Source organism: Sciurus vulgaris, assembly GCF_902686455.1.
Source record: "Sciurus vulgaris genome assembly, chromosome: 2".
NCBI classification, from domain to species: Eukaryota; Metazoa; Chordata; class Mammalia; order Rodentia; family Sciuridae; genus Sciurus; species Sciurus vulgaris.
In genome coordinates, this window is record NC_136462.1 from 192300519 (window position 1) to 192325634 (window position 25116).

The 25116-nt window shown below is 61.7% G+C and overlaps 1 protein-coding gene across 1 annotated transcript in view; it reads right to left on the reverse strand.

Moving 5' to 3' along the window:
• Positions 1-25116, reverse strand: part of PREX1 (phosphatidylinositol-3,4,5-trisphosphate dependent Rac exchange factor 1) — a 145399-nt gene that overhangs the window by 17915 nt on the left and 102368 nt on the right. The window contains exons 11-25 of the mRNA XM_079128603.1: positions 23084-23184; positions 22383-22486; positions 21792-21841; positions 20034-20109; positions 13727-13799; positions 10668-10810; positions 9309-9401; positions 8525-8673; positions 7116-7201; positions 5195-5331; positions 4601-4721; positions 2930-3117; positions 2546-2707; positions 1689-1899; positions 794-1067 (exon numbers count right to left, since the gene is read on the reverse strand). Of these exons, the coding sequence (XP_078984729.1) occupies positions 794-1067; positions 1689-1899; positions 2546-2707; positions 2930-3117; positions 4601-4721; positions 5195-5331; positions 7116-7201; positions 8525-8673; positions 9309-9401; positions 10668-10810; positions 13727-13799; positions 20034-20109; positions 21792-21841; positions 22383-22486; positions 23084-23184 (1968 nt within the window). The remainder of the gene's footprint in view (positions 1-793; positions 1068-1688; positions 1900-2545; positions 2708-2929; positions 3118-4600; positions 4722-5194; positions 5332-7115; positions 7202-8524; positions 8674-9308; positions 9402-10667; positions 10811-13726; positions 13800-20033; positions 20110-21791; positions 21842-22382; positions 22487-23083; positions 23185-25116) is intronic.

The following is a 25116-nucleotide window of genomic DNA, read 5'->3' on the forward strand; positions in this document are numbered from 1 at the left end:
TTCTCCCCAGGGGAAACGTGCTGCGAGGGGACACTGTCGAGACAGCCCGCTTGTCACCACATCCCTGTGGTGGAGCGCGCTGCTGGGCCCCTGGCCGTGGAGCCCAGGAACGCTGCCCAAGGCGGCCTCACCGCACAGAACCACCCGTCCAAATGCCCACAGGCTCAAGGTAGACGCCCTGCTCTAAAGGTGACCACGTGCCTCTCACCATGCAGAACAGAATCAGCCCCTTAGCACCCCGGGACCTTGTCCCTGTTCAAGTGTCCCCGACTGTCCCAAACTCTTCTCTCCGGGTGGCCTGTCAGAGGCAGGTCCCTGGCCCCATCCGGAGGCTGCTTCTCGTGGCTGCATTGCCAGGGTCCTAATGGCGAAGGGGCCTGTCTCCTCCCACCCGCATCACTGTCCTGCACGATGGCCCACCTCTGCCTGGCCGCGCGCATCCGAGGGGCACCATTCCACCCTGCTGGGCCCCGCCTGCTGCCAGCCCACCCCAGGCCAGCGTGCTGTGTCCTGCAGTATCACAGCATGGGGCCTTGGGTCCAGCTGCCCACCTTCCTGCGATGCTCAATTCCTAGCCTTTCGCCAGGCGGCCCCGGCCCCCCGGGATGCTGCAGCCTTCGCTGCTCGCTGGAAGGCGACCTGCCCCAGGGACAGCTGGCCAGGTCTGCAGACAGCTTGGGTGTCATGGCGGGGTGGGGGCCGGGCGCCTGAGGCACAGGCCAGGGCCGCTGCAGACAGCCATGGCGGGCGCTCCGCTCCGAGGCTCCCGCGCAGAGGCGGCGGCCGGGCTCACCTGTTGATCTGGGTGACGTACTGCTTCATCTCCTTAAGGGCCACGTCCAGCTTGGTGAAGAGCTGCAGGCAGGCGTCCTGCACCTCCCGGTCCTCCTGCTTCAGCAGGGAGCTCAGGCCCCGGTCCTCCTGACCCAGGGCCCCACTGGCCAGCCCAGAGCTGTCGCTGAGAGTCTGCCCCTGAGGGTCCCCATCCACCACAGGCAGGCACTTCCAGGACGGGGCGGCCATGGTGGTGATGCAGTGCTGGGTATAGGACATGGGGTTCGGGTGGCCTGCGGGCGGAGGGCAGTCCCGTGAGGCGGGGTGAGCGCTCCCAGGGCCCAGGAAAGAGAACTTCCAGAACAGGACTTGGGCTTTTGGTGGGACCAGGGATGGAACCCAGGCCTCACAGGCTGGGCGAGTGCCCCACCGCTAGTTCTGCCCCAGTCTTTTATTTTCTAACTTTGGGACAGAGTCTAAGTTGCCAAGGCTGTCCTCCAACTTGGTGGTCCTTCTGCCTCAGCCTCCCCATTAGCTGGAGTCGCAGGCACGTGCCACAGGGCCCAACCTCCCCTTCGTGCCACAGGGCCCAGCCTCCCCTTCGGAACTCAATCCACTAAGTTACCCCAAGAATATGGTTTCGGTTTGATACTGATAAACCTTTAACCACTGTGGCTTTTCCTGCCTGGAAATGCAGACACAGTGGCTGGTACCCCAGCAGCCACACTCTACCATGAGGTGCCCTGAAAGTCAAGAGGCCCCACCTAGAGACGGGTGCAGAAAGAGAGCAGCACCTGGGCCCCGACGCCTACGCAGCCACATTCCGGCCCTGGACTGCCGGCCCTCAGACACTGTTCTGGGCTGGTACCATAGTGTGGGCAGAAGCACCATCTCTAACAGGCACAGGCAAGTACCTTGCTCGGGGTCAAGGCCGATGAGGGAGGGCTTGCGCCCGAATCGGATGCTGAAGGACCTGCCCACAGAGGGGGTCGTCTTGGGGTAGGACACCTCCATGAGGTTGACGTGGCAGTTGGTGGGGCAGAAGTCCAGGCCGCACAGCGCGTGGGGCTCCAGGGCAGCCTGCTTGAAGGCGGGGCTGACGCGGCTCTTCAGCTGAGCTGCAAACTGAGGACGGCATGGGCCGTGAGCCGGGGCGGGTCTGGGCCACCTCTCGGACACACTCCATCCTGGCTGCAGCCAGACGCCCCGAGTCAGATGGTCAGGAGCTCGCTGCCCCTCCTGGGCCACGGGAAGGCCCTGGGGAGGCCGGGAGCGAAGGCCTCCCTATGAGCTGCACCTGTGTCTCGAGGCCACTCGAGGTCAGCTGCTGCCCCTGAGCTGTCCCGAGGGAACCGTCTCTCCTGGCCCCAGTGCCCCGGGTTCAGGCAGGGCTGCCTTCCCACTCAACAGGGACCGGACGAGGCCAGGCAAGGGGCCCAGGCCAAGCCAGCAAGAGCTCCCTGAGCCAATTTCCGACGGGATGCCGAAACTAGAGCTACCGCAAGCCACCATCCCACTGCCCAAGAGAGAAGCCAAGGTGGGGAGCGAAACCGAGGGAGGGAGAGCAGCCGTGCTCTCGCGCTAGTGTACTGTCCGATTAAGAGCCTGGATACAGCCATGCCTGAGGTTCGCCTCTGCACTTTTCAGTGACAGAAACCTATAAAATTTCCCGTTGGTTTAAGCGAGTTGGACTGGAGCGCGATACCCGTAACGACAGCGCCCGGTGAGGTCCCACGCCTGGGAGCCGTGGCGGGGCCCACGGGAGCGGTACCTGCCGGTAGCAGGCAATCCTCTGGCTGAGGCTCTCCAGCTTGGTGTCGCAGATGTTGCGGAACTCGTAGTGGGACATGGTCACCATGGCGCTGCTCATAGCCATGAGCCGCCCGCAGTTCTGCACGAAGGCGCTGTCGTCCGCGGCAAAGGCCTCCAGGATCTGCAGAGACGGCAGCAGAGACTGAGCGCTCGCCGGGCCGCAAGGGGCCCTGTGCTCCGCCCACACCGCCAGATCGGGCCCGCTGCCCAGGCCGCAGACTTGGGCTGAAGGGACAGCCACCCTCCTCAGCCCACAGCCACCAAGGCGGGGACGAGGACGCGGCCCCAGCGAGGAAGCACAGCGGGCGCTGCCCACCCTGGGAGAACTGCCCCGCCCGGGCACCTTGGCGGTGAGGCCGAAGCAGCCGCGGGGCTCCACGATCCTCTCCAGCACATGGCAGCGGACACCTGCAGTGCTCACGTACTCGTACACCACGCCCGGCTCCAGGTCCACGTTGTCCACCGTCAGGCTGACCACCGGGCCGTCCTCCCGCAGGCTCAGCTGGGGGCCCAGGGACAGCAGGGGCCAGGCTGCAAGCCAAGGGCAGGCAATGCTGAGGACAGCACCGTGCCATGACCAGCCAGGCCCTGCCGCCCGCACAGCCGGCGGGAGCGTGGACCGTCCCCAGTGCTGTCCGCCTCTGCTGCCTGCCACTGCTCACCCGTCCTGGAGAAGTCTCCTTGAGTATCAACCCCTGCGGGCCATTCGCAGTCTGTATGGCTCATAAGGGGCCCCACCTGCCCCCTCCCCCTGAAGGCCAGGCCCACAGGTGGGCAGGACACTGGCGGATCTAGGGCTTTTGCTGGACCTACAAAGGGAAGGATTCCGAGCTTCCAGGATCATCAGGTATGAGTGAGGCCAACAGAGAGAACTGAGAACTGGGAAGCGCTGGATCAAGCCAGACCTGAAGCTTGTTGACCCTACTGTTTAGTTCGCTGGGCCCATGTTTATATGTGAGCTAATTTCAAAAAGAGCTTGTCTAGGGGGCTGGGGAGATAGCTCAGTTGGTAGCGTGCTTGCCTCGCAAGCAAAGGCCCTGGGTTCAATCCCCGGCACTGCAAAAAAAAAAAAAGAGCTTGTCTAATTAGGGAACGCAGAGTCACCTCTGAGAAGAGATCTGAGTGAAGACAGGGACATAAGTGAAGTGGAACTGTGAAGAGTTCTAGGCAGTGGGAACAGCAAGTGAAAAGGCCCTGGGGCAGGGACATATCCAGCTGGAGCAGAGGGCAAGCAGGAGAGTGCTGGGAGGGGAGGTTGGAGAGCCAGGCTGGAGCGGGCCATGGCGGGGTCTTTGATCTCTGCTGAGCAGGAAGGTGTCACCGGGAGGTCTGCTCTCCTGTTTGGGGGACCCCTAGGAGGAGGCGTGAGCAGGCTACTGCAGCCACCCTGGTGAAAAGCCTTGGCGGTGCAGGGAAGGGGTCAGGTGCGGGGGCAGGAGGAAGTGGGTGGTCGAGGGCGTTGCTGGGATTGAAGTGGGGAGGGCAGAAGAGAAGGTGCACCCTGGGCAGGGTGGAGAATCTGGAAGGACAGAGGGGCAGATCCTAGAGGGGGGCTCCCGGGAGCGTCTGGCGGGAGGCCGAGTGGGCAGGCGAGCAGCCTGGGCTCAGGCTGAGGCGGCTGCAGAGGTGCGGGAGCCCCCCTGGATCCCGGGAGCACAGCGCAGAGCAGTCCCCCCAGGAGCGGAGGAGCCGGCCCAGGCCCAGGGGGCCGCAGGGGCTGCAGGCCGTGACATGGGCCTTCACGGCAGTGGAGCCGCAACGCAGACCCAGGGACAAAGGGGCTTCCAGGAGCCCAGGCGGCGAGGAGCAGACCCCAGCCCAGAAAGCACGCGACCCTCGGCCACCTGGCTGAGCCCGGAGACCGTCCTGAGCGTAAGGTGGTGTCACCCTGAGCCTCTGCTCTGTGGATCTGCGGAGGCCCAGGGGGCAGGTGCAGAACAGCAGCTGGGGAGGCCCGGAGGCCGGGCACAGAGGACACACCCGTCCCTCCCGTCCTTCCCCACCTCCCCTTTACCAAAGTCAGGCTGCTCTTCCTCCGGGGCCCCCTCACCACGCGGGTCCTCGCCGGGGGTCTCCTGGCTGGCTCGCGCCTCCTGGGCGTCCTCGTGGGTGTGGTAGATCCAGTGGTAGAGGCCCTGGGGGAGCAGCTGTGAGGGCATGTCCAGGGGGCAACGGGCCCGGGGCCCGCCGGGGCTCAGGCCTCCCAGGGACGTGCCTTGAAGGGTCTCCTGATGCCCACGGGGCCTCCCAGGGCCTCCAGGCATACCCCTCCCCCAGCGGGGACGGTGACTGTCCCACACAGCAGCCCAGGGACGGGAGCTTCTGGAATATGCCAGGCCTCCAGTGTCCCCAGGGCCAAGGGACAGCCTGGAGCTGGAGATCCGGGGCAGGTTGACGGAGAAGCCGCCCTCCCAGAGCCCGAGCCCCAGCGGGGACACACGGGCCACCGCCACCCCTCTGCCCCACGCCCAGGGGTGCGGAGGTGTCCTGTCCGCCAGGCGGGGCTGGAGACCAGGTCGTGGGGGTGGTCCCCGCTGGGCAGGGACCCAGGGCCACCCACGCGTCTGCTGCCCCCAGCAGGGCCCCTGGCCTGGCCGTGGCAGCTCACCAGCGCCTCCTGGCGGCGACTCCGGAATGCCTGGAAGTGCTCCAGGACCCCCACGGCGCCCTCGCTGGCCACACTGCTGCCGTTGACCTTCAGGACGCACTGGCCGGCACTCAGCCCTGCAGCCGCAGCCTCGGAGCCTAGAGACGGGGCGGACAGGGTGGACAGGGTGTGGCGGGCCAGACAGGCCACCAGGTGAACTGCCCCCACATCCCCAGACACCCAGGGCCCCTCTCCCTGGACCGACGGGCCCCTCGTGGGCAGCATGGGAGCCGACACCCATCCCGCAGGAGAGGCAGGAGTGGTGGCTGGCCAGGGTCACACGCAGGGGCCCCAGCTCTGCACCCAGGCTCCAGGCACCGGGGCTTTGCCTCCGTCAACGTCCTGCAGGACCCTTGGTCCTGGACCAGGGTGGCCCCGCGTGGCAGGGGAAGCAGGGACTCGGGGAGGCACAGCAGCCCCGAGATCTCAGGGCCAGGAGCCGGGACTCGAGCCCGTGCTGCCAGCCGCCAGGCGCACACCCGACCACCAGCCCTGCCCCCGGGGCCTCGGGTCCACTGACATGCAGGCTGGGTGGGTGAGGTGACAAGGGCAGCCTGGCTTCAGGGCTGGGCCACACCCTGCTCTCCACGGTCCTTCATCCAGCACTACCCAACGTCCTGGGCTCCAGGTCCTCGTCTCCACCACGGGACATGGACACAGACACTCACAGGGTTCCTGAGGGATCCCGGAGTTGGCACGGGAAAAGGCGCAGCAGCGAGCGGCTCTCGGCAAGGGCTCAGGAAACACCTGCGGCCTCGCTATGCTGGGCTGGCCCACCCACTGTCAGGCCAGGACCCGAACTGTCCCCCGAGGGCCTGGGCCCAGCTGGGTGCTTTCTCAGCGGGGGTGGAAACGTGAAGAGGTGGCCGAGGCCACTTCGCTGGCCCTTTCTACTATGAGACAGGGTCTCACCCAGCTGCCAAGCTGGCCTTACATTTGTGATCCTCCCACCTCAGCCTCTGGAGGGGCTGGGATCGCAGGCGGGCACTGTGCCCAGCCAACCTTTCCTCCTGTGAGTCGATGGCTCTGGGTGTTCCGTCACAGCAGGGGCAAAGCTGACCGACACCCACTCGCACTATCGCAGCGGATCACAAACACAGCCGCTGCTGCAGGGCAGGCCCCCTGCACTGGCACCGTCGGGGCTGGAGGGCCACCGTGGGCACACGGGATGCCAGCAGCATTCCGTCTGCCCCAGAGGCAAATGGCACACCCTCCCCAGTCCCCCAGAAGGCCTGCGGAGGAGGAGGCAAGTCACCCCCAGTCGAGAACGGCTGCTTTAAAGGTAAATGACCCTCTGAGACGCCATCGACTTCAGGAGCCTCTGTCACGACTCGTACTCTCTTAGTGAAAAGATTCTAGAAGCACAACTCTGACCTCAAAAGTGACAACTAACGTTGGGACGTTAAAAGGCGCCTGTGTGTACAATGCCGGCCCAGCACTGTGGACCTGCTCGGCTTCCTCTCCAAGGCAGAGGGCCCCTGAGACCAAGGAGAAGGCAGTGCAGGGGCAGAGGCCTGGAGCTGGTGGCCCGGGCTGCGGCACGCCCGGGGAACAAAGATTCAAGTCTCTGGCTCCTCTCAACAAGCCCAGTCTGGCAGGAGCAGGCCCAATTCCTGCCCGGGAACACGGAGCCTGAAGGCCGTCGGCTTCTTCACAGAGGGACACGCGCTCTCTGCTGAGCATCCTCCCCGCTCCCCGCGTCCCTCTGGGCTCCCTCCGCCCAGGTGTGATCAGTGTCTGTGACCTCGGCTTCAGGAAGGACAGAAACGCCATGGCTCATGAGCAAGCCGAGCCAGGCATAAGGGTCCAGGCCACTCGGAACTCGTGTGACGCAGGCAGTCTGGGCCCAGGGCCGCCGCCGGTCAGCGGGATGCCCACTCACCTCTCCCCACGGCGTAGATGTAGGGCGGGGCGGCCCCCCGGATCTGGAAGCACAGGGCCTCGGGGTGGTCGGGGACTTTGATGGTCCTGCAGCAGCAGCAGCAGCGACAGGTAAGGCGTAAGGAGAGCAGCACACTTCCCACAACCCAGGGCCACCTGGGAGCCCCGCCTCTGAGGCTTCTGGGAAACTCGGCCCAGGCTTGCCGCTCCCACAGGAGGAAGGCAGCTGACCAGAGTCCACACCACCAACCCCGGGGCCGAGAGCCCCGAAACTCCCCCAGGCCTCCCCTACGGCTCCCCATCCCAGGAGCCCTAGTGGCCAGACCAGCACCACCAGTGGGCGGCGCCTCGCTATGGAAGAGGCAGGGTGAGAAGTGGCCCAGCTCAGCTTGGCGCTGTCCCCAGAGGAGTACCCAGTGGGGCCCTAGGAGGGGCTGGAGGGCCCGGGCACACACTGAGGCCCACTCCCCACCATGGCAGAGAGGGCCGGCCCTGCCAGGGTGGGCGGCGGGTGTGCTGTCCGGGACGCCCCTGCCCAGGCTGCATCCCCAGTCCTGCCTTCACCCCTCCCATTCCCACCTGCCAGGTGAAGCCCCCGTGAGCCTGTGCCCCAGCCCCAGGTCCTTCCGGAACTCTGAAGAGATGGTGGTGCCTGGTGCCCTCCCACCAGCTCGGCCAACTACACAGGGGCCAGGCTTCCTGAGCCAGCTGGCCTTCCACTGAAATGGCCACAGGCAAAGTCCCCTCGCTCCCACCAGGGACACTAGCCTCAAGTAAGAGGGAGACCTGGACACCAGGTGCGCGACTTGAAAGTAAAGGACTCGCCCTGAACCTCGACCTGCCCCACCTGCAGCCGCCGGACCCCAAACTTCCAGCTGCTCTCCAGAGGGCTCACGTGGGCACAGGGCCCCACAGGCAGGCCCCACTTCCTGGCTGGTCTTGCCCCGTCACTCAGCTGCACCCCTCGGCTTCCTCGCTGGTCCTCAAACACGCCAGGGACGGCCCCACCGCAGGCCTAGGCACCTCCGCCTGGAACCTCCTCCCCAGAATCCCCGCAAGGAGCCCCAGTTCCTGGCGGCCTCTCTGTGTCCACCCTATCTGCACAGCCCAGTCCACTCCCAGCTCTGTCTGTCCACAGCCCCTTGCCACCCCAGCCTGGGACATATCTCACCCCCTACCTGTGTACTTCTATCCCCGGCCCTGTCCCCCAACTTGACTGGAGGCCCAGGAAGGGTAGGAACTGAGTCCACGCCAACAGGGCCACTTGCCTACACACTCCTTGGCACAGCCAGAGCTCACGTCCTGTGGTGGCTGCAGGGATGGACCACCCACAGGGCCACCCAGCTCCTGCCCACCAGCACCCAGGCACGGCACCTCCTCAGCATGCCAGCAGGAGTGGGGGATACTCACTCTTTGGCCTTGGTGGCCACCAGGAGGCGCAGGGGGCGGCGGGAGCAGAAGCTCTGGTTGAGCAGGGACTCCACCTCGGAGAAGGGCCGCAGGAACACCAGGTCCTCGTTGATGGAGTAGATCTTCCTGCCCGCCTGCAGGCCAGCCATCTTGGGGACCGCAGGGCAGACGGGCATGTGGTTATTAACCCTGCTTTCCACAGTAAAGGACCCCCCCTGTGTTCCTTAGGACAGGGGCAGCCCTGCAGGCCACGGAGGCTCCCCTGCAGGAAGCGCTGAAGGCACAGGGCCTGGTTCTGGGCAGCAGCTGTGGGGGGTGGCCTGCCCAGCGGGGCCAAGCTTGGCGTCCAATGGGGTGGCCACCTGGTGACTGCCCCTCTCACGGGGGCTCCCGACATGGCAGGTGCAGCCGCACCTCCCACCAGGAGAAGCTGTGAGCTGGGGCTGAGTCCCGCCTCCCACCTGGCCCTCCTCCGGCCCTGCCCAGGGGACAGCAAGGAACTCCTCCTGCTGAGAGCGGCCGTTATTTGGATTTTTATCTTCGAAGCTCTTTGGAAAACTGACTCAGAACGTGAGCGTTCCCGGTGCCTCTGCGCAGAGCCAGCAGAGGGCGCCAGAGGGCCACGCAGGAGGCACTGAGCAGGGGCGCCCTGCTCCCGTACCTGCAGGGTCCTGGACCCAGTTCTCCCAGTGGCCAAGAGAGAAGCAGTGCCGGTGTCCCCGGACCTGGCAAGCTGCCCCCTCCCACCTGCACACAGCCCCTGCCAGCAGCCAGGAAGCCTCACCTCGGCCAGCGAGCCCCTCTGGACCGATTTGACCACCACGGCCTTGTTCTTCTCCTCGATCTCGAAGCCGTAGTCTTCCTCCTGGGGCAGGATCTGAGGGCCAGGAGCAGACCTGGTGAGGCACCCCACCCTGACCCCCGCGGCATGGTGATCCTGCCATCTCCTCACGTCCCAGGGCCACTGGGATGGGGTGCATGTGGGGGGGGTCTGCAGGACAGCAGCCAGACCGGGCCAACTGCACACAGTAGGTACTCAGTAGATACCTGAAGTGAGGTCATCACCCCACTCCAGAGCCTGGTGTACTCGTCCAATCTGTCACCCCTTCCTCCTGCAAGCCTAGGGGACAATCTCCTTCCTTCCATGTTACTGTCTCCCTGTCCACTGGCATACTGTAGGTGCTCAATAAATGACTTAATGAATAAAACAGACCCAGAACATGACCATGGACGTGGGAAAGCAGCTCAGGGAGCAGCAGCCCCTCTCCTGCTGGAAGAAGGTCCTGGGGCTTTTTGGGGACGGAGCCTCCGCCCCTCACACGGGACGGGAGCTGGCTACTGGACAAGGTGGGCTCCACGGCCCTGCCCGCTGTAGCTCTGTGGCTCACGGTCAGAGGGGGCCAGACTGTGGTGCAGGGGTGTGTGCAGCCCAAATTAAAGCAAAGCAGCTACGGGCCAGGGCAAGGCGTGGGGCCGCGGGGTGCCCTGGAGCCGAGAGCTGGACACCACAGTGGGGGAGTGTGCAGGGCAGCAGGCCCGCGTGCCACCGCCCGGAGTGAGGAGAGACCAGGGTGGCGGGGTTGAGATGGAGCTGGGGAGGCAGGGTCTCCCAGGCCATTCTGAGCCTTTGCAGCCCACCATAGGTGTGCTGGGGAGCCCTGGAGGAATCGGGGGAACGGCAGCCCCCACAAAGAAGGCAGCAGGCATCTTCTCATCAGGAAGACCAGCTCCAACCTGGGCGGGAACGAGTGACCCGCTCTGAGCCCCTGTCCACCACCAGCTGGGGCCACACATTAGGAAGGGCTGGTGTTCACCAGCAGGAGGCAGAGAACAGGACTGTGGGGCTAGGTGGGCACACTTTCTGCACAGCTGAGACCTCCCTGAACTGCAGACAGTGACAGCCACTGAACACAGGCAGCGCCTGTCAGACCTAAGGCCCTGGGGCGCAGGGGAGTGACTTTGGGCACAGCGCCAGGCTGCGGGTGCAGGGAGGATAGGGGGAGCCAGAAGGACAGGGAAGACGCTCGGCAGCCCCAGCCTGAGTGAGGAGGACACCTGGCCAGGGCAGCGACCTGGCCTCCCAGCCACCTAGAATCCCCAGGAGTTCTGGGAAGGAAGGAGGCGGGCTCAGCCCTGCTCCTACCAGCAGCCGCTTGGCCAGGATGTTCTCCACCAGCTTGAAGTCGCCTCGAAGCTGTTTGTTCTTGCTGCTGGTCCCCTCCATCTCCTCGTCAGCGTGGAAGCGGAAGTACTGGGACTCATCCTTGAACTCACTCTTCTCCAGCACTGCAGACCCAGACACACGAGTGGCACTCAGACTCCCCGCCCACACGTCAGCCACACTTGCCAACTGGGTAGCCCTTGGACGGATTTGCTTTGGCCCAAATCCTAACTTTATTAGAATGGAATCAGACGCCAACACTAACCTACTAGGATATCTCACATAAGGAGCTGGATTTCTGCCTTCTCTTGAAAAATCTGAACCTGCCCCACCTGCTCTACAGAACAAACCAGGGTTACAAAAGAAAATTGTGTGGGATTGGACAAAAAAAAGCAGGTACCCAGGCAAGGGAGAAGAATCACCTAAGGGTACTGCGTGTCCAGGGAGCTCAGGACGTGATAGGCGGTAAAGGATTACGGGGAGACTGCAAATGGGACTCTGACTCGGGAAAGAATAAACCAGATCCCTACCTCACACCACACACAGCGGTGAACTGGGTGGGAGACCCGCTGGTGAACAGGGAAACTAAAGCTGACCAAGCAAACGCTAGCTACCTCAGGGCTAATGCAGGTGTCAGAAACAAACCAAGGGGTGGCAAACTGAGGCTCCAGGACCACTGCCTGTTCTTACAAATAAAGTTTTATTGGAAACAGACCCACCCATCTGCAGACGTAAAGTCTGCGGCTGGCAGCTCTCAAGCCAAATGCTAAAGTTGGATATGTGTGACAGAGATCATAAGGTACACAGGGCCTAAATTCCCACTCTCTGGCCCTTTAGAGAAAAAAGTGCTGACCCCTATACCAGGAAGAGCCAAGAAAACAAACTGGCATGACCAGTACGCAGACTGACCCCCGGCCTGCGGTCCAGCAGGCACCTATGTGCCAGGCACTCGGAGGTGGCAGGGGGTATGCTTAGCTCTTCTACTCCTTAGGCAGATGGAAAGGTTTTTGCAACCCTTTAACAGATGGAAAGACTAATGCCCAGACAGACTAAATATATCCGTCCAAGGTCATAGAGCCGCAGGCAGCACTAGGGCCCCAACCAGGCCCCTCCTTTCCCTGTGCTGCCCCACAGGCCTATCAGTGGGGCATGGAGAAATAGCACAGGGGAATCAGGCTCAGTTAGGTCAGAGGGGCTGCCTAAGGCCAGCAGGTCCCCGCGACAAGGAGAACCAGCTACCTAGACTAGAGACATCTTGTCCCTAAAGACAGGGCATCAGGTGGCTGAAGGGAAAACAGAGGAAGCTTCTCCTCCGCCTGGTCCCCAGGACACTCACCAGGACCCTACCTGTCTGGCCACCTCATCACCTCTTTGGAGAAAACAGACACACAAATTGCTACTGTCCCCAGAGCTGGGCAGCCAGGCTCCAGGGGGCCGGCTGGCTTGGCCTCCACTGTAAACATGAAGCTAGAAGATTCCGGGAGTGGGAGGAAGAGCTTCAGTGCTATGGCCGGCTGACAGGTCTGGGAAATGCCCTGGAATTCCTCAGGTCCACAAGCTCGGCCAGGTGAGGCCCAACCTCCACCTCTCCATAGAGGCCACTGGCCAGGCCTTGTGAGCCGCAGACCTGGTGTCAGATCCCTGCTAGGCCCTTGCTGTCCACATGTGCGTCCAGCCTCATCCACAGGGAAAAAAGAGCACATGACTTCCCAGCTCTGAGGACTGGGGTGGACCGGCCTCTGGGTGCCTCCCTGGGGACAGCGCAGCACCACGCAGCAGGCCCCCGAGGCCCCCTCTGTGCCCTGCCCTGCATTCTGCCAAGGCCACAATCCTGGGCTTTGGCCCTTTTCCGTATTTTAGCCTATTTTTAAGGTCGCAGGAGGGGCAGGGGAACAGGGCCGCACCCTGCAATTTCCCCCCAGGGCCCCTGAGGGCGTCAAGACTGCCCAGGCGCCCCCCTGTGGAATGTCCTCCCAGAAGCCTTCCCGGAATAGCAGCGGGGGTGGGCCCCTAATTACCCTCACCCACAAACAGGAGTCCTGCCCAGCTGGCTGGTGGGAGAGCAGAGCTGGTGGAAGGCCCACAAGGACTAGGGCGGCTCCTGGGAACCAGTGAGCCAGGGCAGCAGGACGGAGTCCTGACCCCACAGAACCACGGCAGACGGCAAGGCCTCCAGCGGAAAGCTGGGGAAACTGGGGCCAGAGGCAGCCCGGCCCCACTGGCAGTCACAAGGCAGGCCACAGGGCCAGGACACCACGGCCCCCACCTGTTTTCCTAAATAAAGTTTTATTGGCACATGGCCACGCCCACTTGTTTGCACATTATCTGTAGCTGCTTTTGTGCTACAAAGGCAGAGGTGAGCAGCTGTGCCAGAGACCTGTGGCCCCCAGAGGCCTCGGCATTACCCCCAGCCCTTCACAGAGCTAAGAGTACCACGCTCTGAGGCAGATCAGAAGAGCAGCAGCTGGCAAGGACCCTGCAAGGACCCTGCGAGGCCCTGAGTCCCCTGACCCACCTCTTCTCCCACCTCTGCTGCCACCTCCCGGCACTAGCCATGACGCCCTGGCCCTAGACCTCCTCAAGGCCTCTACCTCTGTCCTCCCACGAACCACGCTCCACCTGCACAAACCAGAAGGATCTAGAGGACACCCAAGTCACCATGTCCCTCCTGCCCAGGGACTCCACCTCTCTCAGAGTGAGAGTCCAAGACCCTCTCACATGCCACCATCCTGGAACATTCCAGAAGACACACTTCTTTGTGTTTGGTACGCACACGACTGTGACCTGCCCTGTTCACTGCTGTCCCAGGACTTAGCACCGAGCCTGGAACACCTGCTCTGCTGGAGAAGAGCAGAACCACAGTCTGGAAGGACACGCAAGCTCGGCTGCAGGGGGAAGGGCCCCTCGACCCCGGCCACGCAGGGAACGGTGCAGGGGGCTGGCTGGCAGCAGGAGTCTCGCTGGGGTGCCAGGAGCGGAAGCTCCTGGTGACAGACAGGGAGGGCAGGGCATGCTGGGGCGGAGGCCCGCGGAAGGGTTACCGTGGTGCATGAAGCCGTTGTTGCACAGGCCCACGCCGAGCGCCACGGCCTCCTCCCGCGTCTGGCAGTCTCCCTGGCGGGGAACAGGAAGGGGACAGTGGCATCAGGTGAGTTGGCAATTCTGAGCCACAATCCCGCCCAGAGCCACCCGCCCAGCCTCCTCACATGCCACCTCCCTTGAAGTCGCCTTTCACTTGGGGCTTTGTCCCTGCCACTGAAAACCTGCCAAACTGGCACCATCAGAACCAGGGACGTGGGTCCTCTCAGAGCTGCCAGGGAGTGACCTGCCTCCTCCAGGGAGCCCTGCCCCCTGCACCCCCACCCCCACCACATTATCCAGCACCGTTTCTGTCACTTGCAACCCAAGTAATCTCCATACAGCTGGCAAAGGGAGAGTGTGGAAGGGTAGCAGAGGGAACAGCAGGGACAAGGAAGCAGAGCAGGAAGGAGCTCAGAACCGCAGGAGAACCAGGAGCAGCAGGGCCAGCCAGAGCAGCCAGGCCAGGGCCACGGGGACCAGGAGCCCACTGAGTCCCTCCTCAGACTCAAGTACTGGGAACAGGGACTGTAGAGTCCACTCAGGCTCTTGCCAGAGGCCCCTCCAGCCTCCCCATCCAAACCACCAGCCCAGTGAGCAGCAGTGTTCTGCCGCCCTCCCTCTCGGCAGCCTGAGGGTGAAGGCATTTTCCCAGGTGCAGGGGCTGCCCAGCACAGCCAGACCCCAAGCAGGGCCGGGTCAGCTTGGCCCCAAGGTTCACTCAGCTGCTGCGGTGCTGACTCAAGAGACAAACTGCTCCCCAGGGGCTCCGAGGCAGCCAGCAGCTGGAGAGCCAGTGAGCTCAGAGCCAGGCCGAGGGAGGCGTCCAGAGGGGCTGCATCCAGAGCAGCCACCCCAGCTGTGAGGGACAGCAGGAGGGATAGCCGGGGCCCAGGTGGCACCGGTCCAGCTCAGCAGCCTGGAAGGCCGGGGCGGCATCTAGAGCCCACCTGGCTTTTGAGGCGCCTGTGGCCTGGGCCCCCCTCCCAAAGGACCTGGGCAGGTGACTGCAAGGCCCTCACCCCAGCAGAGTGGATTCAGGTTAGAGCAGCAGGCCCTGGATTCGTCACCTGGCGAGCAAGCCTGCCATCTCGGTTGGCAGCCACTACTCCCCTCCAGGGCGAGGCACACACTGCACCAGGTTCCCAGGCACGTGCGCCTCACCAGGGTCCTCGGCCCTGTCTCCCCACTCGCTGGCTCGTCCCCAAGCCCCAGCCACCCGGGCCCCTGCTGCTTGCACCACACACACCCGGGGCCTGGGGCCTTGCTCTTTCCTCTAGCTGGAGTGCCCACTCCTGGTTTTCCAGGCCTGGACGCCAGGTCACCTGCTCCCAGCCCGTCCCCTAACTTCCCTAGAGCAGCCCCCATGCCCTCCCCAGCGTGTCCTTCCCAGGAACACTCAGCCTGTCCCTCTCATTGCCGCCACATTATCTGCACAGCACAATCAGAAATGAGCGCCCGTCTGCTCTGTTTAGGGTCTGTCTCCGTGGGGCTGGCGCTGTGCAGGCAGGGCCCTGCTGCCTGGCCCGAGCACCCTCAGATCCTAGCTCAAGTCCAGCCCGACGGGCATGAGATGTAGAAGCAGGTGGCAGGGAGGAGGGGAGGCAGAAGGCGGGAGTCGGGGAGACCAGGAGACTGACCGAGGCCCCCTCCACGCCCAGACCCCTCAGGAGGATGCAAGAACCACTCCAGGGGGCCGCCAGGACGGAGGCAGAGGCATGGCAAGCCCGGCCGTGGGACGTGGGGGAGCCGGCTCGCTGCTGAGCACCTGCTGGTCTGCGCACTCAAGCCAAAGGCCACCACTCTGCTTGACCCACTTGACGGGGGGAAACTGAGGCACGGCAGGCTGGGCAGGCCGGCCCAGGTGCACGAAGGCCTTTCAGGGCACGGCTCTCCCCACCACCAGGTCGTGACTGGGGACGCTGAGGTCCAGTGGGCTGGACTGTGGCCCAGGGCTACGGCCAGGACTCGCGTCCATGTTCAGCCCTCCTGCCCAGCTCTTGCTGCCCACACTGAGCCCTACTACCATCAGCACCGCCATCTGCCTGGAAGAGGGAGCCAGGTGCAGCCTGCCGGGCCAGTGCAGGCATCTACACATCTGTGCCCTCCGTACCCTCCGCGCCCTCCGTGCTGGCTCCGCGGCCTGGCCCTGCTGGCTCCAGCTGCAGCCCGCCACCCCTGCCCCCACTGGGTGTTCCGGAGCCCAGGCCGCGCAGCAGCAGGAGGCGAGAAGTGGGCTGCCCTGCCCTGGCTGTGGCCCTGGCGGTCAGTTCCTGGGCCTGGCTACACTGCAGGGCCCCACCCACGTTTGTGCTCAGATTCAGTCTGCACCGGAGGGGTCCACGCGCAGATCGCCAGAGCCGCCGTCGGTACAGAGCATCTTACAGCTGAGCACGGAGGCACCACACCCCCCGCATCTCCAGCACTCCACGGCCGAGCGCCAGAGGCAAGGGACCCCCACTCAGCTTCCCCATCAGTACAGGGGATCCGAGTGCTACTCCCTCAGGTTGCCTGAGGACTGAATGAGCAGGAAGAGAGCAGAGCGGAACTGATGAGCACAGCTGCCCACCCCAGGGCCATGCAAACCTCCACCCCAGAGTTAAAGAACTCACCGTCAAGGGAGTGAGTAGTGAGCCCCAGTGAGCACCAAGGGACAAACCAGAGCAAACCTAGCTGCACTCAGAAATCCCTGTTCTTTTACCCACAGACTGCTTTAGGGGACCCAGCTGGCCCATGAGAACTAAGGGGAATAATCATGGTCAAGGGGGGACTGTGAGAAGTTGTCTCCCCTAATGTGTAAACTGAAAAAGCACTCTCAAACTGACCCTGCTGCTTGCTTTGGGCCAGAGTTCTTTAAAAATGTGATGCCTGGAGCTGTGGCAGCCATTTGTGACAGTGAGGCAATTAGAAAGAAGCTAAGATAACCAAACAGGTGCATTTCTGGGTGCAAATAGCACTGCTGGGTTCTCGCACCATGAACTCTGAACATGTAGTTATGTGGGAGGAAAGGTCTGCACTGATCTAAGTCAGGTTTTCCACTATGAGCAGACAAAAGCACTTCTAGCAGGTTCAGTAGGTATCCAACTGACATTCTGTCCCAAGGAGCAGAATAACCTAGAAGTTAGAAATGATGATATGTCGATAGGGGGAAAACCCCTTTTGAAATACACAACTGTGTGTTCTTTGCACAGTCCTGCTGAGGTTCCAGGTGGGGATGGGTCTTTGATGTCACATCCTGTCTTGTTGGTTCCAAACACTCCTCAGACCTGCCCCAACCCCAGCCCTTGGTGCAACATCTACTTGACCCTGTGACACCAGCAGGCTGTACCCTGGCATGAGTGGAGTTCATGGAAATATGAGGCCACAATTTGTCCACAGCAGTGAGACCTGGGCAGCTCAGAGCCCTGAAACCAGGCATGTCTGGGTGGTGGCTTCTGAGCCGCAAAGCAGATGCCCTGTGGCCCGCTCACCTGCCCGCTGCACACCTGGGGGGCGGGCTCTGCAGACTCCCCACCCCTTAGCTCTTGATCCCACTGTTCCTGGGCCCTGAATCCCCCTGTGACTTCCTTAGCCTCCTATGCTGACAGAACCTGGGCCCCCTCGGGTCCTCTGTAAAGGTGAGGAGGAGCAACACCAATAGCTACGCCCACCAAGCAGTGACTCCATGCCAGGCTAAGAGTGGGGGTATTGCTTTTAGTTCCAATTTACAGGTGGGGAACCTGAGGCACAGAGAAAGTAAGCCAGTGGCCCAGGTAGAGAGCCAGGAAGTAGCAGAGCTAGGATCTGAACCCAGATCTCTGGGCTGACTGCAAGGGCGGGGGCAATGGGTGAGGCCCTGTGCTCAGACGCAAGTCTGACCCCGAATCCAGGGCCTCTCCACCTCCCACGTAGAACAAGCATTGAAACACACACACATCTCGTACTAAGTACACAATTTTAGCTTGATTTTTTTCTCAAACATTTTTCTAGACCTACTTTTAAAATTACTTGGTGCCAAGAAACTTATAAATTGAGATCTCACAGCAATCGTCAGCCATTTGCTCAATGTGAGAAAATCCAGCCAGCAATTGTTTTTGAATAGAAGGAATTTTTATGAACAATTTGACAATTACTGAGGCTGACATACAGCTCTGCTCTGTAGATGGCTTGGGGGTTTGGTTTGGTTTGTTTCTAGGACTGAGGACTGAATCCAGGGGCTCTACCACTGAGTCACATCCTCAGTCCTTTTTATTTTTTTATTTTGAGACCAGGTCTCACTAAGTCACTGATGATCTCACTAAATTGTTAAGACTGGCCTCAAATTTGCAATCCTCATGCCTCAACCTCCTGAGTCACTGGTATTATAGGTCTGCACCACCAGGTTCACCTTCAATAGATGTTTAAACATTCATTCATTTTCATTTTGTAGGGGTCTCCTCATCTTTTGGAGCAAACACATTCTTTTTTCAGACCATAAATGGACATTCTTGTGGGCTCCCTGAAAAATTCACAGAATCCAGGCAGAGTGAGATGGACCCAGCCCGGTCCCTGTCTTTGCCTTTGTGAGGCTGTGCATCTGGAACCAGGCACCTAACCTTTCTGGGCCCCAGCCCCTCCCATCTGTAAGAGGGCTGAAGGACTCATCAGGATAATGTACAAAGCTCAGCCAGGGCCTGGTCAAGTAAGTGTCCGTTAACAGGAGCCATAAAGAAGGACAGACAGGCAGGTGGGCTGACTGTGGGACCTCGCTGGAGCAAATACCTCTGCATGGACAGCAGAATGGACGGATGGAGGTCCACGCCTCTGCTGGTCTCTGCCCGCTTGGAGCTTCCCTGAAAGGAAGACCTTGGCAAGAGACTCCAGACTGGAGCCAGGATAGGACCGACTTGTCCAGTTCTAACAGTGAAAGTCCCGACGTGGGAGCAGCCCACGTGTCCACTGACTGATGAACCGATGACAAAATGTGGTACATGCTGTCACTGTGGCTCCAAGGTCTGTCCTATGTCAAAACCCGGTCCCAAGGGTGTCCTCCAGGTGATGGACGGTGACGCTCTGCCCTCGTGAGTGAGCTTTTGGAAGGAGCCTGCCCGTCCACCTCCTCCACCATGAGAGGTCCCAGGCCCCACCTGGGAGGTGGAGACACGGCCCTCGCCAGGCACAGCCTGTCAGCACCTGGGGTCCCAACCTCCAGGATTGTGGAAATCAGTTTCTGTTCTTCACAATGACCTGGTCTCAGGCACTTGGTTCTACACATCACGAATGGACTAAAATACCTACACTGGAGTGCTATTTATGGGACCTTAAGGACACAGGAAATTCTACAACATGGACAAACCTCAAGGACATGTGCTAAGTGACATGAGGTGGTCACAAAAGGTTGATATGGTGGAATTTCACTCCCAGGAGTTCCCTAGAGTAGTCAACTCCAGAGAAAGAGCAAAAGCTGACCTAAGCGAAGAGTGGGGCGGAGCTGCTGGGAGCGGCAGGCTAGAGAATGGCAGGGGCTGCAGGGAGGGTGGGGCTGCAGCAAGGGGAGGAGTCTGAGGGACGGTGGGGCTGCAGCAAGGGGTGGAGCCTGAGAGGGTGGGGCTGCAGCAAGGGGAGGAGCCTGAGAGGGTGGGGCTGCAGCAAGGGGCTGAGCCTGAGGGAGAGTGGGGCTGCAGCAAGGGGAGGAGTCTGAGGGACGGTGGGGCTGCAGCAAGGGGCGGAGCCTGAGGGAGAGTGGGGCTGCAGCAAGGGGAGGAGCCTGAGAGGGTGGGGCTGCGGCAAGGGGTGGAGCCTGAGAGGGTGGGGCTGCAGCAAGGGGCTGAGCCTGAGGGAGAGTGGGGCTGCAGCAAGGGGAGGAGTCTGAGGGAGGGTGGGGCTGCAGCAAGGGGAGGAGCCTGAGAGGGTGGGGCTGCAGCAAGGGGCTGAGCCTGAGGGAGAGTGGGGCTGCAGCAAGGGGAGGAGCCTGAGAGGGTGGGGCTGCGGCAAGGGGTGGAGCCTGAGAGGGTGGGGCTGCAGCTTCCGGTGCAGTGCAGGGTGGAGTTGTAGGCAGGGCCAGCTGCCCCTCACAGGCACAGCTTCAGCTCTGTGGGTGGGGGGTGTCTACAGGACATCGTACACTGCACCGACAGTGCCCTGGAGCTGCACACTTGAAAGGGGTTAAGCGGTTAAACTTGCATCATGTGCATTTTACCACCATTAAAAATAGAAATTGTAAAAACTTTTAAAACACAAAGCCCCACATTAGGAAGTCCCCCTACCCTCGCAAAGCCAGAGGCTGGTCGCCCAGGTCTGGGCAGTCCTTACCTGGGCCAGCAGCCAGTCCACCAGCTTGCTCCCAGGCAGCACCGACTTGTAGGTCTTCAGGTGGTAGTCACGGTCTCTGCAGAGGACAGTGGGTGGCCAGTGAGCAGTGGAGGCCGTGGGGCCTCCTGACTTTCTGCTTGCCATGCCCAGGAGTGAAGAATGCCGGCTCTCTAGGCGCAGGGCAGGGGCTGGGCAAGGGCTGGGCAGAGTCCCACCCACACCTCCACCACAGTGTGACCAGGGGCAGGGCTGCTTCATCCAGGCCTCCTCCTCACCCAGGAGCACAGGGCAGAAGGCTCCAGGACACTCGCTCTCACCCAGGGACCTCAGCTGGGGCAATGTGCCCTCCAAGGGACATACTGGGTTGTCAGGACCTGGAGTGGGTGCTGCTGGCACCTCATGGTGGAAGCCAGGGGTGCTGCTGAACAATCTCAAGGGGGACTTATCTGGCCAAGAAGTAGGCACACAGGCCGAGGAGTCCTCTGACATGGGACAAACTCGGGCCTCCCCTGTCCTTTCCCTCTGTTCCTGCGTTCAAAGGTCCCCAGCTATGGTGACAGGGAAGCCCCTCTCTGGGGCCGGGGGAGGCCAGCAAGGTCCCTGGGTCTCTCCTGTGAGCTCTGCTGCCGCAGCCTCTGAAGTCCTGCTGTGCCAGCGCTATGGCTGTGTGAGCCCGGCCGCTCCTGGCCATCCTCAGCCTTCCCAGCATGAGCTGAGAGCCGGGGTCTGGCCAGAGAGTCTGCTCCAACCTCAGAATGAGGGAGCCCAGCAGGCCAAGGTGCACTAGTGAAGGCTGCCACCCTCCAGGCCACACAGGTGGCAGAGGAAGAGCCAGGAGGAGCCAGGAGGCAGGGCTGGGAACAAGGGGTCCTAGGACCTGGCCCCCATGGCAGCACACAGGAGAGGTGGCAAGAGCTAGGGACGAGGCAGAGGAACATGCAGCCGGGGTAAAAATCTGGTGGCCTTAGGTCCCTTTGCCAACCACTGTGAGCTTCACAGTAAAGGGAATGACCGCCCAATGGCACCCACAGAGCCAGGCGCCACCCAAAGCACCTCCCGTAAATTTAACCCCTTAGCACCCCAAGAGCTGTGAGCAACTCTTGTGCCCATTTCACAGATGCAGAACCAGAGGCAAGAGCTCAATCCCCCTTCAGCAAGTGGGCCTGTTTTGAATTCAATCAAAACATGAAACTTAAGTAACATCAAGTCAAATCAAAGATCACATCCTCAGTGTTTGAAAGCCACACGTGACTGGTGCTCCCACAAGGGACGACAGACAGGAAGCAGTTCTATCACTGCAGGCAGCTGTACCTAACAGCACTGACCAAGATGAAGCCAGGGAGCACGGAGCGCGGGAGACCCCATGTTGGGTATCAGGGAGCCCTTCTAAAGGATGAAGAGCATCCCAGCAGCAGGAGGAGCAAGTGCATCCTAGTATCACTCCAGAGAGAAAAGCTGAGGCACACGGGTGTTGAGTGACTGCCCGAGGTCACACAGCTGGCAACCAGCAGGCAGATCCAAACTCAGCCAGTCTGGTTCTAGAACTGACACCTTCCACCCTCAGTGCAGTGCTTCCCACAAACCCACCCACTCCATCCCAGCAACAAACCTCCAGGGTAGGCACCACTGTAAGCCCCACTTGATAGAGAAGGAAAGTGAGGCTCAGAGAGGCTGAGGTGCCAGCCCAAGGCCACACAGCTGAGAAGAAGCAGGTGTGAAGTGAGAGGTGGAGAGGGACTTACAGCACATGGGACTTACTTGATCACCGGGGTGTAGAGGCTGTGGAGACGGCAGTACAGCCTCACACCCTGAAAGAAAAAAGAAGGGGGAGTTGGTATCAGGCCACATGCTTCCGGGGCCCCTAGACTGCTGGAGAGGGCAGAGGTGGCTCTCAGAACAGAGCAGGGAGCCGGCGCGGTGGCCACGCCCACAAGCCCAGGGCTCAGGAGGCTGAGACAGGAGGATCATGAGTTCAAGGTCAGCCTCAGCAACTTAGAGACCCTAAGCAACTCAGTGAGACCCTGTCTCAAATAAAAAAGGGCTGGGAATGGGGCTCAGGGGATCAGCACCCCTGGTTCAATCCCAGTACCAGAAAAAAACACAAAATCAAAACAGAACAGGGCCAGGCAGGGTCGTAGGGCACGTGAGGAGCAGACAGGCTGCCGGCCACACCTGCTCTGCAGGACCTCTGGCTGGAGCAGGGTCACGGGTCAAGGAGGAGGGCCCCCACCTTGGACACGATGTCAGGCCATGGGTCAGGGTTAAGGGTCATGGGTCAGCGTGGAAGGCCCTGCCTTGGACACGGTGTCAGGTCAGGATGTCAGGTCGCAGGTCAGGTGGAGGCCCTACCTTGGACACGATGTCCTCCAGCTCGCTCCGGGCTTTGTAAGTGCCGTCATCGTAGCGGAAACGGTACATCACCTGCTCATTTTTGAACTGGTGCTTGTCAGAAACTGCAGGGCCAAGGAGGGTCGGTGAGGCTGGGCACCCACACCCCTCTCCGCCCACGCACAGCGGGCTGGCTGGCTCCACTTCCAGTGTGCGGACCAGGAACGCAGGTCCCCCACGGTGCGCAGGGCCACCTGAGACCTGCTGCAGGCCGGGGCACCTGTGGGGCGAGGAGCTCAGAACCGCCTCTGCCGGTTCAGTCCAGCGTGGGGCCCATGGGTCTGAGACCACTCGGCTGGGACCCCACCACTGGGGTCTCCACCTCAACGTCATCCTCCATGCTTTGGATCCTGGCAAATCCCGCCAGGCTCAACCTCTGGACTCCAAGCTCTCTGGTCAGGGCCCCTCCCTCCGCTGCTGCCCCCACAGCTGCCTCCGCTGGGCTCCTGTGCCATTGCGGCCCTGGCAGGCTCTGCCCAGCAGCGAGAGGACACCTTGAGAGGTGACCCCAAGCGTGGCTCCCCTCTGCAGGGTTGGCCAGGGCTGTGCACCTCATGCCCGGGCATGGTGAGCCTGGAAGTGGGGCCGCTGCGCAGAAGAGCCCCAGCAGCTCTGCAGGCGGCTGTGGGGCTCTGCCCGCTCCCGCCGGAGGCAGCACTCACCGTGGTGGATGATGCCGTTCTCCAGCAGGGCCTGGCCCAGGTTGACCCCCTCTTCCGTCTTGCTGATCTCACCAATTTCCAGGAGCCAGGCCACAAACTCACTGCCAGGAACAGAAGATGGGGTTGGGGGACAACCCAGGCTGGAGCAGCCCTGGTGGCCTGGCCCCCTCGCCCTGGAAACAAGCCAGAACTTCCCACGGGCCGGCGAGGCTGAGGAACCCTGCCCTGACCACCTGCGGAGGCCTGGACCTTTGCCACTACCCATGGCAGAGGAATGTGTGGCCAGGTCGAGGGCCAAGGCTCAAGGAAGAACGGAGGGGTGGATGGATGGTGGACCAATGAATGGACAGATGGACGTGCAGGTGGATGGTAAACGGCAGGTAGGTAAAGGAAAGGAAGGCGAGAGGCAGGTGGGAAGGTGGATGGACGGGCAGGGTGGGCAACTGGACAAAGGACAGTGGTTGGGCAGCGGGACAGTGCATGAGGAGCTGGGAGACGGGCCAGCACCTCGGTGGGTGCCGATGGCTGAATGCAAGGACAGGCTCAGGGCAGGCGGGGGTCAGTGGCTGGTTGCACGGGGATGGACAGACAGATCAGCAGGTGGTAGGCAGATGATCCACGGCTACTGGGGAGATCGGCGACTAGGTGGACAACAGAACAGTGCAGGAGGCAGAAAGGAGTGAGAACAGATGGACAGGGAAGTGGACAGATGACTGAGTGGACAGCTGGATGGTCGGTGGATGGGCAAACAGAGGATAAGCAAGCAGGAAGAAATACTAGAGGGCCCCAAAAGGTGAGCAAGAAGTCAGGAGAGCACAGTGTGATCAGATCACGGGCATTTCCACATCTAAATACCCAACAGGCTCCCCTCTGCAGCAGTGAAAAGCCCTCTGTGACCAGCCCCCTGCTGATCTCACCCTCCACTTCCCACTGTGCCCCAGCCCCACCCCCAGCTTCCCTTCCCAAAGGAGCCAGACTCCTTCCTGCCCCAGGGCCTTTGCACCACTGCCTGGAAATGCCCTTTCCCGGCTCTTCAGGTAACCATTTCTTTCTGTCCTTCAGGTCTCAGGACAAATGTGACCTCGGAGGAGGAAGAGCGTTTTGATGGCCTCAACTGTCAGGGAAAACACATCCACTCAGCACTCCCGTTGTTGTCCCTCCTTAGTCCTTATCACCATCTGCGCATTTGTGGCATTTGTGGCTGTTTCTCAGCCACCTCCCCCAGCCAGAAGGTAATCTCCCTGTGAACGGGTTTTATCTACTTTTATCTACGTATCCCCAGCCTGGAAGAGGCCTAGCACAATGGGGCTCAATAATCACTCCCTGAACAAAGGAAGAAACAAGCCATCCAGCAAGAAGGAATGTCCTGGGGCCAGCAGGAAGGTCTGAGGGAGACAGAAGTTCTCAGGGGCTCGAGGCAGACAGGTGCTCTTCTGGGTCCAGCATAAGCCGGTGGGCAGAGGTACAGCTGGCCCAGGTCTGGCGCCAGGCACTCTTCTTGGGCTCAGCACAGAACTTACCCACCCACGAGTCAGCAGGAAAGGGAGACCTGGGCTTCCGCAGGGCTGACTGTGCTCAATGACAGCAGGTGGCAGTCGGCCAGAGCCCCACGCTCTCCTGCTCATTGAAGCCAGCTGTCCCGCCTTCGATTAGGGGGCGAGGGGGGGACTGTTTTTAGCCTCCCAGGGTTTGGCAGAGGGAGGCCCTGCCTGTGTGTAGGTAGCTGTGTGCTGAGGCTTTCAGAAGGCCCTGCTGGAGGCCGACAGAGGCGTAAAGAAACGGATCTGTTCTGAAGAGCTGGAGCCCATGGTTCCAGGAGTCTGTCCCAGGCCATCCCCCTCAGCTTGGCTCCCAAAGCCCCACAGCTGGAGGACACGAGGACGCTGCCAGCTGCGGAGGTGAGCGGATGTCTGTGTGCCTACTCTCGGAAGCTGGGGGCCCAGCATCTGGCTGCCCACCAGCTGTCCAACGGGGGCCACCTCTGGCACTGGCCAGCAGCCCTCAGCCGGGAGGAGGGACAGGAAGTGGCCCCC